This window comes from Colletotrichum godetiae (genome assembly GCF_030913485.1).
Source record: "Colletotrichum godetiae strain CBS 193.32 chromosome Unknown BDP55scaffold_52, whole genome shotgun sequence".
Taxonomy (NCBI): Eukaryota; Fungi; Ascomycota; class Sordariomycetes; order Glomerellales; family Glomerellaceae; genus Colletotrichum; species Colletotrichum godetiae.
In genome coordinates, this window is record NW_026851300.1 from 187,274 (window position 1) to 202,119 (window position 14,846).

At 55.9% G+C, this 14,846-nt stretch overlaps 5 protein-coding genes across 5 annotated transcripts; 2 read left to right on the plus strand and 3 right to left on the minus strand.

The window, feature by feature from the left end:
• Positions 1-561: 561 nt before the first annotated feature.
• On the plus strand, positions 562-4,376 carry BDP55DRAFT_732705 (uncharacterized protein; the record flags this gene model as incomplete). Its single annotated transcript, XM_060579984.1, has 2 exons — positions 562-1,029; positions 1,122-4,376. The coding sequence occupies 2 exons, from the start codon at positions 562-564 to the stop codon at positions 4,374-4,376; spliced, it is 3,723 nt and encodes a 1,240-aa protein (XP_060424931.1).
• Positions 4,377-5,223: 847 nt separating this feature from the next.
• BDP55DRAFT_697212 (family 43 glycosyl hydrolase) lies at positions 5,224-6,316 on the minus strand (the record flags this gene model as incomplete). The annotated part of the gene is made up of 2 exons (XM_060577657.1): positions 5,224-5,852; positions 5,962-6,316. 2 exons carry the CDS (start codon positions 6,314-6,316, stop codon positions 5,224-5,226), a joined length of 984 nt encoding a protein of 327 aa, XP_060424932.1.
• Positions 6,317-8,582: 2,266 nt separating this feature from the next.
• BDP55DRAFT_677482 (uncharacterized protein) lies at positions 8,583-9,553 on the plus strand. Its single transcript, XM_060575902.1, has one exon. It carries the CDS (start codon positions 8,783-8,785, stop codon positions 9,299-9,301), a length of 519 nt encoding a protein of 172 aa, XP_060424933.1. The 5' UTR covers positions 8,583-8,782; the 3' UTR covers positions 9,302-9,553.
• On the minus strand, positions 9,533-11,081 carry BDP55DRAFT_677483 (histone deacetylation protein Rxt3-domain-containing protein). The gene has a single exon (XM_060575903.1). The coding sequence runs from the start codon at positions 10,661-10,663 to the stop codon at positions 9,686-9,688; it is 978 nt and encodes a 325-aa protein (XP_060424934.1). The 5' UTR covers positions 10,664-11,081; the 3' UTR covers positions 9,533-9,685.
• Positions 11,082-11,635: 554 nt separating this feature from the next.
• BDP55DRAFT_561531 (uncharacterized protein) lies at positions 11,636-13,198 on the minus strand (the record flags this gene model as incomplete). The annotated part of the gene is made up of 2 exons (XM_060570089.1): positions 11,636-11,707; positions 11,906-13,198. Coding segments are annotated over 2 exons (1,365 nt in total), but the record flags the coding sequence as incomplete, so codon positions are not given.
• Between the last annotated feature and the right edge of the window lie 1,648 nt (positions 13,199-14,846).

A 14,846-nucleotide genomic window follows, 5' to 3' on the forward strand; every position in this document is an offset into this window, starting at 1 on the left:
CTGCGAGGTAGTCATCCATCCATTACTCCTTCTAGGCAGGCGTATGACTCGGGTTTTTCTTCTTCCAACATCCTCCGTCCAATGCCCAGCAGGCACCGTTACCAATAGCTTGCATCGAATCTCCAAGACATCCCTCCACCATCACCACCAACCAACACTCACAACGCTCGCGCCTGCACACAACGCATCCGACGCCGACGCAAACTGACGCTGATACACCATCGCATCCGAGCCAGGACTGACAAGCTATGACTGCGCCTCTGTCTGCAAGGAGGTGATCGCGTCTCACTCAAGAGGCTGAAGACAGACGCCGTCAACGTCGTCCACTCTCCTCTGCCTACCTTACGCTACCGGTACCTAGCTTCGGGGGACGATCTTGGATTTGGAGGACTGGAGTCGCGAGCCCGATTCAGCTTCCCTTCGCTCGTTATCCGCCAACCTGTCTCCGGAATTGCTTCCTCCTCTGCGACCACCCGCCACCCCTGCGCCGGTGGTTTGGATCACCATTCGCGCCTGATTCATCCACCCATCCAGTAGTCCGACCGTCTCGAAATCACGACGATGTTTTCCCATTTACGAATCCACCGAAGGGGACAGTCGAATCCCACTTCGCCAAACCCCGAACAGCCCTCTACCACTGCTCCCTGGGATCCCTCGCTTCCCCAGCAGCACTCTCCCTTCATTCAAGATGCCGCCTTAAGCCCAGACATTCGACCCCAGGCTTCGACAACGAATTCCTCACTTCCTCCCACCCTGCCGCCCATTCCCCGCGTCACCTCGTCCAGCTCCGAATCACCCTCCCCGCTTGAGCGTCCAACTGTCGATACCAACATCAGGGTGACGCAAGAGCCCAACACCCAGAAACCCCAGCCGCCTGTACCTCCACCGGTGCGCTCGCCGTACAACGCAGACTCTGGCTTTCTCGGTGGCGTTGCCTTGCGCAAATACCAACGCGAACAGCAGGAGCAGCAACAGCAGCTCAAGAAACAACAAATGACGGCTAAGTCTCCGGATCTGGTTGCGTCTCCGGTCCTTCAAGGCAGTCACGAAAGTCAATTCACGAGATCGAAGCCCGCACCCCCGCCGATAAACACTGCCCCTCGACGAGACCCCCACCGCAGCCCACGAGTGCCTCAAAACATGCCAGCTCCTTTGCGACCCCGACCGAGTTGCATCACCAGGGCAGCCACACCCATAGCTCGCCTCAAGCTCAGAGCTATGCTTCCACCGGACGACGCCCTGCAGGAACGAGACTATCGAGCGAACCAATCCGCATGGCAAATCATGGCTCCGATGCCCCCAAGGGCAGGAAAGGCCTGCCTTTTCTCAAAAATCCCATGTCGACACTCCTTGCACGGAGGAAGACAAGCCAAAACGCACCAGACTTAACACCTCTTCCCCTGGGAGGAAACCCGTCATATGATCCTCGCATCCGGGGGACAAGAGTTCACGACTTCAGCGCGCCACGACCTCGGCGAAGCCTCCCCAACAACGAGGGCCCCAGCCCTGCCGCGGCGCCGACACCCGGTACGAAAACACAACCGCCGATACCTGAAGAGATGTCAGACTTGGGCCAGACTTCGTCTAGAGAGAGCGCAGCACCATCCCAAGCATTTCAACATGGGAGGAATACAAGTAGTGCTTCTGAATCTGGGCGCTCGGGCTCCGTCAGCGTCATATCCCAGCCGGCTGTTGAGTCTGGGAGCGGCTCGGTAAAGACAAGAAGCAGCTTGAACTTGGAGTCAAAACCTCTGCCCGACGTACCGCCCAAAGACGATACCGCACCATCGTCAAGCTCGGCCTCAATCGTCTCCAAGAAACCCTCAATTAGCGCGGCTTCAATCTTGTCTAAGAAAACACCGTCCACAAGAGCAACCCCTTCGAGACATGCCTCCGTGTCTGGGCAAGATGTCCTTTCTTCCGTACCACGCCGATTGAAGAGTACGTCCTCTAGATTCAGCTTCGACATGGTTGGCGCAGCAAAGGCCGAGAAGCTGCTCGAAGAAAGGCATCGCCAACGCGAGCTTGAGAGGAAGACTTCCGACCCTGAACCTAGCGGGCCTCGTGATTCTAGGTTCGACGACTTTGACGAGGACTTTGATTACGATGCCATGATGGAAGATGATGGATTTGAAGAGCCGATTCCGATGAGCAATGATTTTGGAGACGACTACGGATACGAGGAGGACTTTGACGCTGGCGGCACAGATCCTTTGGGTCTTGACGACGGTGAAGATTTTGACGCGGCTGGGACGGACTCCTTTGCACTTGATCCGGTGCCAGAAGTTGAGATCGAACTCGATGAGGATGCTGAAAACGACCCCGATAACGACCAAGAGAACTTTGCTGGTTTTGTCTTTCAACGATCAGGCCCTCCCTCAGCTTTGACCAGTCCACATAGCGCCGGTCTCTTAGCAACGCCAAGGGATGCAGACGGCAAGGTGATTGGATTCGCCATCTCGAGAGACACGCCGGATTTGAACCAAGTGCTGAGTGAGAGCTTTGTTCCGGGCCAGAATGTATCGCCCAGTGCGACTGATTCAACTGCCGGGCTTCCGATGGAGGACGTGAACATTACCGATGCGGAACAGCAAGATGAGGGCGAATCGTTGCGCGAGCCAACTCAGTCATTGTCACCGGCGCCACTCTCAGTCCCTAAGAAGGACGATCTCTATTTTGACAATGGCCTTCTCGATGAGTTGGAATTTGCCGGAGAGGGCGACGGCTCTTACTTTGATGAGTCCATATTTGATCTTGACGACACAGACAAGTATGGCCGACCCATTCCTGGGGCCTTTGCCAGGGCTCAAGCTGCCAGGGCTGCCATGACTGGTGGTGCCACTGCACCGGAGGATAGTGTGCAAGAGACTGATGCCAGGGTGGGCGAAAGTCAGGATGCCAGTGTCCAAGACGGCACTGCCCCCGAGAACATCAAGAGAATCTCCGACAGCACATCACGACTGTCTGCGCATTCCAATGTCTCGCAATCGACGGCCCATACTTCCCTCAGCGTCGGCATGCCGGCTCCATCTGTTGAGGAGTCAAAGCGAGCTAGCGACCTCTTAGCCCAGGGCCAGGAGTCCTCAGCAATGACTTCTAGCTTCTCGACGACGGGCCAGGACAAGGTGGAAGCTTATCAAACTGCCCTGGCGGCAGCGGCGTTCGAAGCCGCCGCCAATGGTAGATTTCGACGAGACTCGTCCCCCCCTCCAAGTGAGCTCATGTCGCCCAGTGGAGAGTCTGTAGATGACCTTCCACAGCATGAGAACATGGACGACTACGACGATTACGACGATGCTGGTTTTCGCGAAGATCTGAATGATTACGATGTCGACTATGACGACTTCATTGCGGAGGCAAACGCTAGTGCCCTTGCCAACGACTCTGACGGTTGGTATGGCCAGGAGTTTGGATTCTACTCTGCTCCTGTCGAAGGAGGCGGACGCCACAGTAGGGATAGTTCCAACGGGTCGGATGAGAAGCCTTTTGAATACGCTAACGGCGGCTTCTTTGGGCCGTCGGGCGTATCTCGAAGCAAGTCTGGGAGGATAGTGTCCCGAGAGCCCAATCTCACGCCTATCACGGAGAGATCCGAGTATTCCAATCGTAACTCGATCATGAGTCTCGCGGTCCCACCTGGTATTGGTTCCGGTCCATCTAGTCTTCAGAGCCCCGGCCTGGCCCAACTAGCCATGATGGCTGATGGTGACGATAATATGAGCCTATCAGCGCTGATGCGGCTTCGTTCCAGGGCTTGGGGTGGATCGCAGGCCAGTCTGGTCTCGAGCCGCGAGGGTTCGCCAAGATCGGAGAGGGGCGAAGGGGGAAGCTCACCTTGGGGCCCGGGGCCTCACAACATGCTGGGCATCCATGGTCATGGTCGTAAGAACTCGGCATTCTCTGTTCGCAGCCGCGACATGGATTCTTCAGACGCAGGTAGCACGTCGGGCTCCCCTACTCTCACCATGTCCATGCCCACTCTAGGGTCACCGCCTCCTCCTTTGCCACCATTGAACCAAAGTCCTGCGGTGGTGATGAACTCTCCCCACTTCACGCACAGCGCGGCGTTCGATCCTGTTCCAGAGTCTGACGAGATGGATGAGCTTTCAATCTCCAACACCATCTCACACTCGGGTTTGTGGATGAAGAGCCCGGACACAGCCATGCATCCGAATCTCGTGCCCCGCATCGACTCGACACCCCAACCTCAGCGAAGGCCCGGAATGGGTCACAAACACAAGGGGTCCGCGGACAGTATATCTTACATCAAGGAGGAGGAGAGTGGCGAGACCAGATGGGTTCTCGAGCGACGGTTTACCGCCGACAGCGGGGAGATTGAAGTGCAGCGGGAGTTCGTTGGCAATGGCCAGATATAGGGTATACGGCCTTCCAGAATTACCCGGCCTTGATCACGAGAGAGGCAAAATGCCGATCGTTGGGCCGACTGCGCCCAACATTACGGAAAGATACCATCCAGCAGCGACAGCGTAATTGTTTGAACGCACGATACCTCGGAGTAGGATATGAAGATTTGGAACTTAATGATGGCATACCCTGTATAGAGTTACTGGCCCAAGCCATATGCATCCAGGAATGCGATGTAGTGCTATGGGACGAGGCAGACGTCCGATAATCGAGTTGGAAAGACCACAAACAATAATTAATACTTTTCACGAACGCCACTGACTGCGCGTGACTCGGGTACCCTCTGTGAAACAGTAATGAATTTTTAGTGATGTTCTAGCTGTCTGCGACCAACGTGGGTATAAGTGGTGAATCTAGTCATGATCCTTCGAGGTTCTCGACGGTCATGCTGAATCACCAATGTTCTGACCCCATGTTTATGATGTTTTTGATCCCAAATACCAGCCTAGCCCAGAGTATCTGATCCGTGTTTTCGTGATGTCATGTATTCGATCTCATACAGGTACATGGAATGAATCACTGACATTCCGCCGTTTCATACTGGCTTCTGTCTCCTGGTAAGCCCTCAATCGGCTCGGAGAGCAATATTGAGACTTTAGACGAATGCGACTGTTATATACATTCAATTCCAATATCAAAGTATGTACAAGAATCGAGCATCAACTTCCAGGTATCCTCTCTTCATCCATCCAATTGAAGCGCCAGCTCGTCCCATCATCTCTTTCGTCCACAGCATCAAAGTCATCAACCTCCCAACCCAACTTCGTCCGCTATCTCAGGCCACCCCCATCCCGATACTTATTTAGACGGCTCGCCATACGCATAACTAAAAGCAACAGGCGTCCCAAAGTTGGGCGACCCATTACTATGCGTCCCGAGCATCTGCACCATGGTATACCGACTATCATCACACGCGCCCGCACTATTCGCAGTAGCATGATACGCAATCCACGTCTGATCCCCCTTCGGACTCGCAAAGAAACTATTATGCCCCGTGCCATAATGTCCATTCCCACTACTCAACACACATCCATTGCCCTTTGTCCACGCCGCAGGATCCGTCGGCACCTTGCTCCCGTCCCATGTCAATAGACCCAGACAGTAGGACGCGGACCAGCAGTACGAAGCAGAGTAGGCGATGTACGTCTTCCCGCCAAAGTAGAGCGCTGCAGGCCCTTCGTTGACGGGGTGGGAGACGCGTTCCCAGGATTGCGTGGGCTGCGAGATGAGGGAGACGGAGCCCGAGGTGGAGACGTAGTCTGTGTTGAGCTTTTGGATACAGATGGATTGGTAGGTTGCGCCGTGGAAGCAGGAGAAGGTGAGGTATTCGCCTTGGGAAGGGGTGCGGAGGACGGAGGCGTCAATGGCCCATTCGTCTGGGCCGATGCGGCCTACGTAGGTGTAGGCGTCCCAGGGGGTCGTGCCGCCTGTTTGTAAAGTCAGTGGTCATGGTCTTGATCGAAACACTCTTATACGAGTAGCAGGAAGAGGGGTGTGATGTGTGTGAAGGAAAAGAAAAGAAAAGAAAAGACGTACCCCTCAAAACATGCATCCTTTGATTATCCAGATTCGCGCTCCCGCCCGCCGTGAAATAAATGTACCACCGGTTCCCCAGCCAGTGGACCTCGGGCGCCCAGACGTTGCAGCATCGCGAGGCGTCGGCGGAGGAGTAGACGACTTTCTTGGTGGCGGTCTTGAGGCCTTCGATTGTGGTGGAGCGGGCGATTTCGACGGTGGACCAAGTTGTGGAGAGGAGGTAGTAGTAGCCGTCGCCCGAGTAGGTTAGGAAGGGGTCGGAGCCGCCGGGGCGGCGGATGGGGTTTGTGAAGGCTGTGACGAGGGGGGTGAGGGTGAGGGCGAGGAGGGATGTTAGGGTTGAGAGGAGACGCATGTTGGGTGCGATGAGTGTGGACTCGGGGTCCTTATTCCGTGGAGGGATGAGGTTCGAGAGTGAGCCGGTGGGAGGACTTTGTGAAAGAGGGAGCGGAAGGGGACATTTATATCGTTTCTTGAGAGTTGGATATCATGGAGGGAAGCGGGAGAGCATCGCCGTGTAAGTCATCTTCCGGCATCATCATATGCCGCATGTAGGGCCTGTTTGTCCCCGTATAAGCGAGCCCGTTAGATATGCCACAAGCTGCAATGCTCCCTCCAATCTCGGGTTCGTTCTCCTTGGAAACCCATTGCAGATAGACAATTCTCGAAAAGAGAGAAGGTAATAGTGAAGTCGGCGTTGTCTTCAAAGTGGACCGCCATCCACGGTCTGCCCGGCGAAGAGAAGCCAGCCATTCTGCCAAGATTCGAGACCGCAATATCGGAGGAGGTGGGGGATTGGTGGGATTAGCGGCGTCGCCCCTGCCGGAGCGGGGGGTCCGGGGAGCACCCCACGATGGACACCACGCGCCGGGCATGGCCCTTGGTCCTTGAATGATGGCACTGGGGATTGATAGTGGGAGCACGAGAGTCTTCCTTGGCGGCTGGCTGACCGTGCTATGATTGTATCGGTCTTCCCAGGCACATGTTGGAGTGGGCTAGACAATACCAAACTGAGCTCGTTTAGAGCTGATCCCTCGATGTGCATGCGAGCTGCTGTACTCCATGCCATGGGGGGTGCGTTCCTGGAGCCGACGGACGTTGAAGCTTAAATTCTCCGGGGCTGCCGTCGTGGCTTTAAGCTTACTGGGGGTGTTCAGCATCTCGCGTGTCGGGGTTGGGATTCCCGGCGAGTCGGTAGGAAGGACGGAGTATGATTGGAGCGCTTGATATCAGTGCCATCCATCTTCACTTCTTCCAAAATGATATGCCCAACCGCTTCCAGTCATGTGGAAGATTGCTTGAAATGCCGTCTTGGAAGTTTGCGATCAAGTGGTCTTGGGGTAATATATCCATCAATACCCGTTGATGGAGTTGAAGAGAAATGGCCAGGGAGCTGTGATACGACCGCTGCCGAGGGGCGAAGGAAGCTGCCAAGAATGTTGACAATGTCACTGTGGACGACTGTTCCAAGGTGGAAGCGTACGGATACTTATTTAAGCCGTTGCATGCTCCAGCTGGCAGAGTATGACATAAGACAATACGACGGCTAAGTGGCGACGCGATTCGGCCACCAAACCCTTAGGAAGCATTCTCTTGATGGGTTCCTGGCCAGTCGTTGAGCAACAAGAGGCTTCAAGACTTGCAGTATTACGATAGCTCTTCTTCTCGAGGAAGATCTCATGTCTCCCAGTGTATTCAGTCTGCAATATGCGTCGAGGGGTGATTTAGAAGGTAAGGTACCTCAAGCATATGGTAGGGTCTATGGACGGCGAATTGAACACTACTCTAAGGAAGCTAAGGTCAGTTTAATTCGCCTCGCCCAGTCTGTTCCTTGACAAGACATGCTAGCCTGCCGTGCAGTTGTGTCCCAACTCCGGCCCCTGAGACGGTACTCCTCTCAGGCTTTAGATTCAGGTGTCAGTTTCGGTCCCTTTTATGTGGCTGCTTGGCCGACGAATTAAACAAGTGCGCGCCCTTACATACCTAGAAGGGAAGAGTACTTGTAAGTGACGAGTGCCCAGCAGCGTTCACCTATGGTTGATATATAGCTGGCAGAGGCAGCGGCTCCTGTAGCTACCGCCAAGTTCCAAACAACTTGAACCCGCCAAGATGCCGCCTCCAAGCATACCTCTAAGAGCATGTATAACCTGGACGACCGCATCCCCAGGTCTTTAGTACTACTCTACATGTATTCAAGAAAGAATATAACCTAGGAGGTACTCAGTTAAAGGGGGGATGGCTCAAGACCGAAGTAGTAATGATAGCTTAGCTGCAGTAAGAAAGTGGTAGGACACCTCGTGTTAGACGCGGAAGAGCATACCTGAACACCGACGACTCGTACCGAGCTTTGATCCGGGGGATCTAGGCTGGAGGTTTCATCGCCCATATCCTCCTACACATCATTTTCGTGAGCTTCTTATGTCATCCGCTCGGTACCTTTCAGGGCCGTCCAGGTACCGATGGGCTTCCGCAAATTGCAACGGCCAACCTCGGCCCCATCCGCCTCCGCCACCGGAAGCCCAAAGCAATGGATGGCCCGCCGCCGCCCATTGGGGGTTGATCATTGGGGAACCCAAGGGTCCAAACCAAAAAACCGCCTCCTGCGCTGCGCTCCGACCAACCCGCGTCAATGACATTGTGACATTTTTCTTCTACCCGAGCATTTTCGCCGTCTTTCCGAAATCGTCCATCTCCAACCCACACTCGTCACATCACCACCACAACCACCATAACCACCACCATCCACGACTCCCAAAAACCTCACCTCACCCACCCAAGATTCAAAACAACGACACTAACTCAAGTCGACAAACACCCGAAAATGTCTCGCCTCCTCCGCCTCCGCCCTCTCCTCAACCTCCCAAGGACCTCATCCCGCCTCTCCTCAACCTCAGCCTTCTCCCGCGGTCCCGCGCCCCCGCGCCTCCCAGCAGACCAACAAGCCGAATTCGAGCGTCTCCAACGCCAGGCCTCAGTCTCAAGCGCCTTTCAACACCTCGTCGAAGAGCAACCCGAATCTCCCGCCGACGCCTCCTCTGCCTCCGCACAATCTACCTCTACCTCTACCTCTACCTCTGCCGATGCCTCTTCTTCCTCCGCAGTCGTCACCGAGGCTACCACAACAGCAACCGCCACCGCAACTGAACCCGCGACAGCAACTCCCACTATCGCGGCAACGGACGAAGACACAATGCACCCAAACTACGTCCGCGGCGCCCCCGCAGAATTCGAAGGCGACATCAACCCGCGCACCGGCGAGGTCGGCGGGCCCAAGAGGGAGCCGCTTCGTTGGGGGTCTGGTGGGGATTGGAGCTACAACGGTCGCGTGACGGACTTTTAGATACCGTTTGAAGAGCAAAACTCCATCTACTTGCTGGAGTGAGTACTCTTGACAGTCGGGCGCTGTCTGAGAGAGAGACTATTGTACACCATCGCCCGCTTCTCCAACAATCGCGTCAAAAATTGGTCGGGACACCTTTCAATTGTCAATAAGCTTCGATAAGGGGCACCTCTCGCGGCTGTATCATCAGTGTATAGTACCTAGTTGACATAATCATATCAAGATACCATATCAAAATCTCAAATCACCTGAAGTATTCAAAAAGTATTGGGTATTATAACCAGCGCTACTCCTACAAAACTACTCCAACTTCGTCATCTGCTGCCCAATGCTCATATGCCGTTCGTCTCCAAATCAAGCCGTGATAGATGTTTGATACATGTCTCAAGCAGCCGGGGCGTCAGAAACCTTGGCGGCACCATCCACGTCCATCTTGTCGCCATCGACCGCTGGAGCACCGTTCGCGGTAACCCCATTCGCCTTGGGGGCCAAGCTCTGGGGAGGCTCTCCGTCGATTCTATTCTCCTTGTCTCCTTCGCTCGGCGCTCTCTCTTCCTTGTACTCGTCAGGGGCGCGCGCGCCTTGGTTCCTCTTCCACCAGGTGCCAGAAACGATCTCGCCTCGAATCTTACTGAGGCGAAGCTTCTCGCGCTCCAGCGCGGCCCCATTAAGTCCACGGCTGGCCGCGTGCATTTCTCCCATGGCTTTGCGCATTCGCTCTCGGCGGCCTTTGCCACGGAGACGGTTTTGCGTACCAGCGCCATTCGTGACCCAGCGAATACCCGTAATCATGAAGCTGATGCCGTCGTGGACCGACTGGCGACCATTGTACCGTCCGCCAAACTCTCGCGACCGAATGCCGAAGCGCGTAGTGCTACCGTACTTATCCAATCGTGGGAGGACTACGAGGCTGACGTGCATATCGCGATCGACGGGCACAGTGACAGGACCCGTCTTGGGCGCTTTATCGAGATATGTGGCCGCGTTGGCCTCAAACCGGGCCTTCTCCTCCTTTTCCTTTTCCTTGCGTCTCTTCGTCGTCGGGACTTCCTTTTCGGGAGCATTGATACCGCGATCGAGGTCCAACATTGCCACATCCACATCGTCAGCCCATTCACCTCGAATCCATCCACCGTGGATACAAGCAGCAACGATGTCGGAGTCGTCCGTGTACACGTCTGTGCCCCACAATGCTCTGCGAGCCGTGATTTCTTCCCTCGCCGCTGAAGTGAGATGCACCTTGGGCACCTTGACCGTGAGGGTACAGTTCTCCTTGTCCTTGATGACATTCCAGGGCAGTGGCATGGGAGTTGAGGAGAACCCACGACCCGATGGAATATTTGGCAATTGTCTCGCGGGCATGAGCTTGGGTTCATATAGCACATCGCCCAGGTGAGTTCGCGGCAGGTGAGCAATCGATTCGAGGACAGCCTTTGAGGTCACAATCGTCTTTGGCTTGGGAGGGATGATGTTCGTCGGGCTCTGCACGGCCTGCTTTGCTGGCGTCTCCTTGACGTGTGTGTGCTGATGTGCCGGTCGAGGAACATGGTGGTGGTGAGCAGCCGGCAAATCTTTCGCCAGTCCCGTCGGAGATGGGATGGGAGTGCTTCCCTTGACGTTCTTGAAAGGTGTGCCGCCGCTGGGAGTAGGAGTGGGAGCGTTGGCGTGATCGACACCATGATGACCATGATGATGATGGTGATGATGGCTGTCGTCGTTAGTCGTTGTAGACAGACCAGAAGGAACCGGGACGTACTGATGGTGGTGGTGTTGATGAGTCTTCGGGCGTTTTGCTCGACCAACAGGCGTCAGTCGTCCCGTGCTCTCCTCGTCACCCTTAGTGTCATCTTCTTTTAACTTTCTTCGCCTGCCCTTGGGTTTAGGTGCTGTCGTGTCTGGTCCAGACTCGTGCGCTGCGCCTTCTGTCTCGTCGCGTCGTGCGAGGCTCGCGTTTGTGTATGGTGATGGAGCTACCGTATTGACAGGGCTGCCAGTAAGGGTGACTCCGCTTCCTATTCCGGAGAACATCTTACCGAACTCGCTTTTGATGCTGAGTTGCCCTGGTGGTCCTGGCTGTCGTGATTGCGCTCCTTGGACAGCCTGAGGCAACGGCGATACCCGTCCTTTCCGATTGATCTCCTGGACCGCCAACAAATTTCTCTGGTTATTGTTTGGGTGCTCTTCAGCAGGTCGGTTGCGAGGTGAATCGTACATCGGCGGACCATGAGGTGCGCTGTAGGCGACAGATGGAGGCGGCGGGCCTTCCTCGACTCGGCGATGCGGAGGAGGGGGTTGCGCTTGAGGGTGTAGGTGGTTTATTCGTCGCTCGGGAGAGTCAAAAGGCTGCTGCTGCTGTGGTTGTTGCAGCTGCAGGTGCGGCTGACCGGGCTGACCGGGCTGACCAGACTGTCCCGGCGGCCCAGGCTGGCCTGGAGGAGGCTGTTGAGCATGATTGGGAGGGGGATACCGGTCGTTGGGAGGTGGCTGTTGCTGAAATTGAGGAGCTGGAGCCGGATGAGCCTGACCCTGAGGTGGGTAACCAGGCGCAGAGGTCGGGGGGTATTCGTGATGCCTTGGATGCAGCCCAGCGGGGTCGTACGGTACCCTAGACTGATCAAAAGGCGGCTGCTGTCTTGGTGGCCAATGGCCTTGCTCACGCTGCTGCTCTGGCGGGCGACTAAACGGTGGGGGCTGCCCTCTTTGAACTTCCTGGGGCCGGTATTCGCCCTGGTGTACGGGAGGTCCTCGACCACCGTCGCCTCCCGAATATGCTCTGTCCCTGCGCTCTCTTTCCCTTGCCTGCTGCTCTCTCTCCCTAAACTCAATCTCGTCCCGTCGATCCCTTTCTGCGCGGTAACGGTCATCAAAGGTCATGGGCTTCAGACCAGGTCGCTCTGGATTGTACTCCATTGAGCCTCTAGATATCTCCTCCCGCCTCGGATACATTTCCTCTGGTCCGTTATTCCGACCCATCTCAGCAGGCCTTGGCGGCATGTTCTGAAAGGACTTTGGCTGGCTCGTGGGCCTCGGCGGAGGGCCTTGGGGCATTCGGCTGGACTCTCTACCATCCTGAGCTGAAGGGCCGCGCTGGTGGTAGCCCTGCTGGGGCGTGCCGTACCGCTGCATCTCTGGTGTAGTTGAATACGCACCCTGAGGCGATGCAGCAGCGCTACCTCTCGGATCATACGGACGCTGATGGTCAGGTGTCTGGGGTCTTCTGAAAGGCTGATAGTCGGAAGAAGCAGAATGCATTCTCGGGGAAGCCTGCATCGTCGGCGCGAACGTCGGTCCAGATGGCGCCGAAGTCGCAGGCGCAGGGAAATGCGATGGCGGCGGCTGTGAGTCTCTTTGCGCTGCGGGAGGCCCACCCAACATTGAGGATATTGACATTGAACTGCCGGTACTCCCAGTTCTTTGTATTGAGTGTAGCGAAGGGAGCTCGCGGCCGCCTGGGAATGAAGTCGGATGACCAACGTTCAAAGGCGGAGCTCTTGGCACAGGCAGGCCATAGTGCCCCATCTGATGCGATCCCGGAGGAGGTGGGTTCCCAGGCTGGGGAGGAGAGCCTGGAGGAGGCATATTACGATTCATCGGCGGACCACCAGGTAATGAGGATGCACTCGGGTGTCGAGAGTGGCCTGAAGGAGGAGGAGGTCCCGAATTTGGCTCTTGCGGGAAGGATCTCGGGCCCGGTGCGTAGTATGGGTTTTCTGAGGAGCGTCGCTGATGCTCAGCATATGGAGGATTATTCGCAGGCGGATGGGAGACGGGTGGGAATGGCGACTGGTTCGGTGTCGATGTCGCGGTCGTGTTCGACGATGGAGGAAATGGTGAGCGGCTGTACTGCGAAGCAGCGTTGCGCGAGAAGGGCAGCTGTGGCGGCTGTCTTGGATCCATCGCGCCGAGTTTTTAGCTCAAAGCCCACAGGGTGGATTGCACATAGGTGTCGGAGGGTGCGTCAGCGCGACGGCGACTAGGGTGCAGTGGATGCTATCGCAAAAGCAGAGTCGTGTGCGGGTGCCGAAGAGGATCACTCGATAGGCAAAGGTATCGTTCGGGGATGATCGCGGTGGTGAAGATTCGGTCGGGCGACTGGTGAAGAATCGCTTGGTGTTGTGGGAGAGTGAGGTTGAGGATGGAAGGTAAGGTGAGGCGAGGTGAGAAGCAAGGTAGGGAAGAAGGGAAGGGTCGAGGAGTAGAGGAAGATCGCGACACACTGTTGTGTTACACGGACGCAGAATTATTTTGGATTCCCCTGGTCGGATCCTGTTTCGGTGGAGCTGGGCTGGCCGGCTCCTGGCATTGAACAGCTTGTGCCTGTGCTCACTCAGTCACTCTCGTTTTTTTTCTCTCTTTCTTTTCCTTGGCCCTCGCCTCTTTTTTGCAGTACCTCGGGGGCCGGGGGGTGTGAGGTCCAGGTGGAGGTGGTAGTGGACTGGCGACAGGGTCCCGGTTCTTGTTGGTGTGGGTGGGTTGAGAAGAGATGGTGGTGTCTTGTCTTGTCTCTTTCGGGAATGGGGTAAGACTCAAGAGAGAGAAGTCAAGGTCAAGGTGACAGACAGGGCGGTTCACCCTTGTTGACTGCAGTCTGCAGGTGGTGGTGAGGTCAAGCTGGAGACGCGATTAGTCCATAAAACGAGTTCGACAACCCGTCCAGCTTGGAGACTTACCGGTACCTTAGGTTGGGGGGGACCTTGGGGGACTTGGGACCGTGAGCTGGTGACCTTGGGGCCGCCGCTGGCAAATGGGCGCAAATCAGCCGGAACGTGACAGGGATGCCGGGGGAGGTTCGTTCGCGCTAGTGAGACAGGTGGCCCCCCGTTGATGGGAAACGATGATGTCGATGCGCCGCGCCCGGGGGGACGAAGTACGGATACGTATGGGTGTTGTTTTCCTTGCCGCAAGCTGGTGGGCTTTTTTGTTGCTTGACAGATTTGACGTGATGAGATGGTGAGGTTGCTTTGTTCGTGGATGCCGGAGTCGAGTCGTAGCTTCCCGCTTACCGCGCCAGACTCGAGAAAATGTGGTGATGGCTTCACGTGACTGTCTGGTTGAGTAGGTAATCGACTATGTACCTAGTACCTTACCCGTGTTAATCTTCCAGTAATCGAAGGAAAGAGCCAGCAAAGTAGAAATGAAGAAGGAAGGAAGCAAGGAAGGGATCTGGGTAGCTACGGATCCAGACCTGTGTTCCTTCCTAAACCCTCTCTCACTGTCGAAGCTGCAGGGAACCCAAGCTGACAGGGTATTTTGCGCCTCGCGACGAACGCAGAAGCTTCAAGACAGGACCGAACGGCGCGCAAGGCGTGGAGGAGCTGGAGAGCAGCAAGGAGTCGATGGGGGGGGGACGAGGGGGGACGAAGATGCGCAAGGGGACATGGACGATCCAAAGGGCCCTAGGTATCCGTACCGTGGCACACTATGGCAAGGTAAGGTCAGGTAAGCTTATGCAGGAAGAGACGGTCCGCAGAGTCTTAGTGCGACTGTCCGTTGGCAATAGTACTGCCGTCAAAGGTCAAAGCATCTGATCGAGGAACACTGGAAC

Bases quoted from the DNA above. Each gene is read 5' to 3' on its own strand.
- BDP55DRAFT_677482 (XM_060575902.1), top strand. From the start codon at position 8,783: ATGTCTCGCCTCCTCCGCCTCCGCCCTCTCCTCAACCTCCCAAGGACC.
- BDP55DRAFT_677483 (XM_060575903.1), bottom strand. From the start codon at position 10,663: ATGCCCGCGAGACAATTGCCAAATATTCCATCGGGTCGTGGGTTCTCC.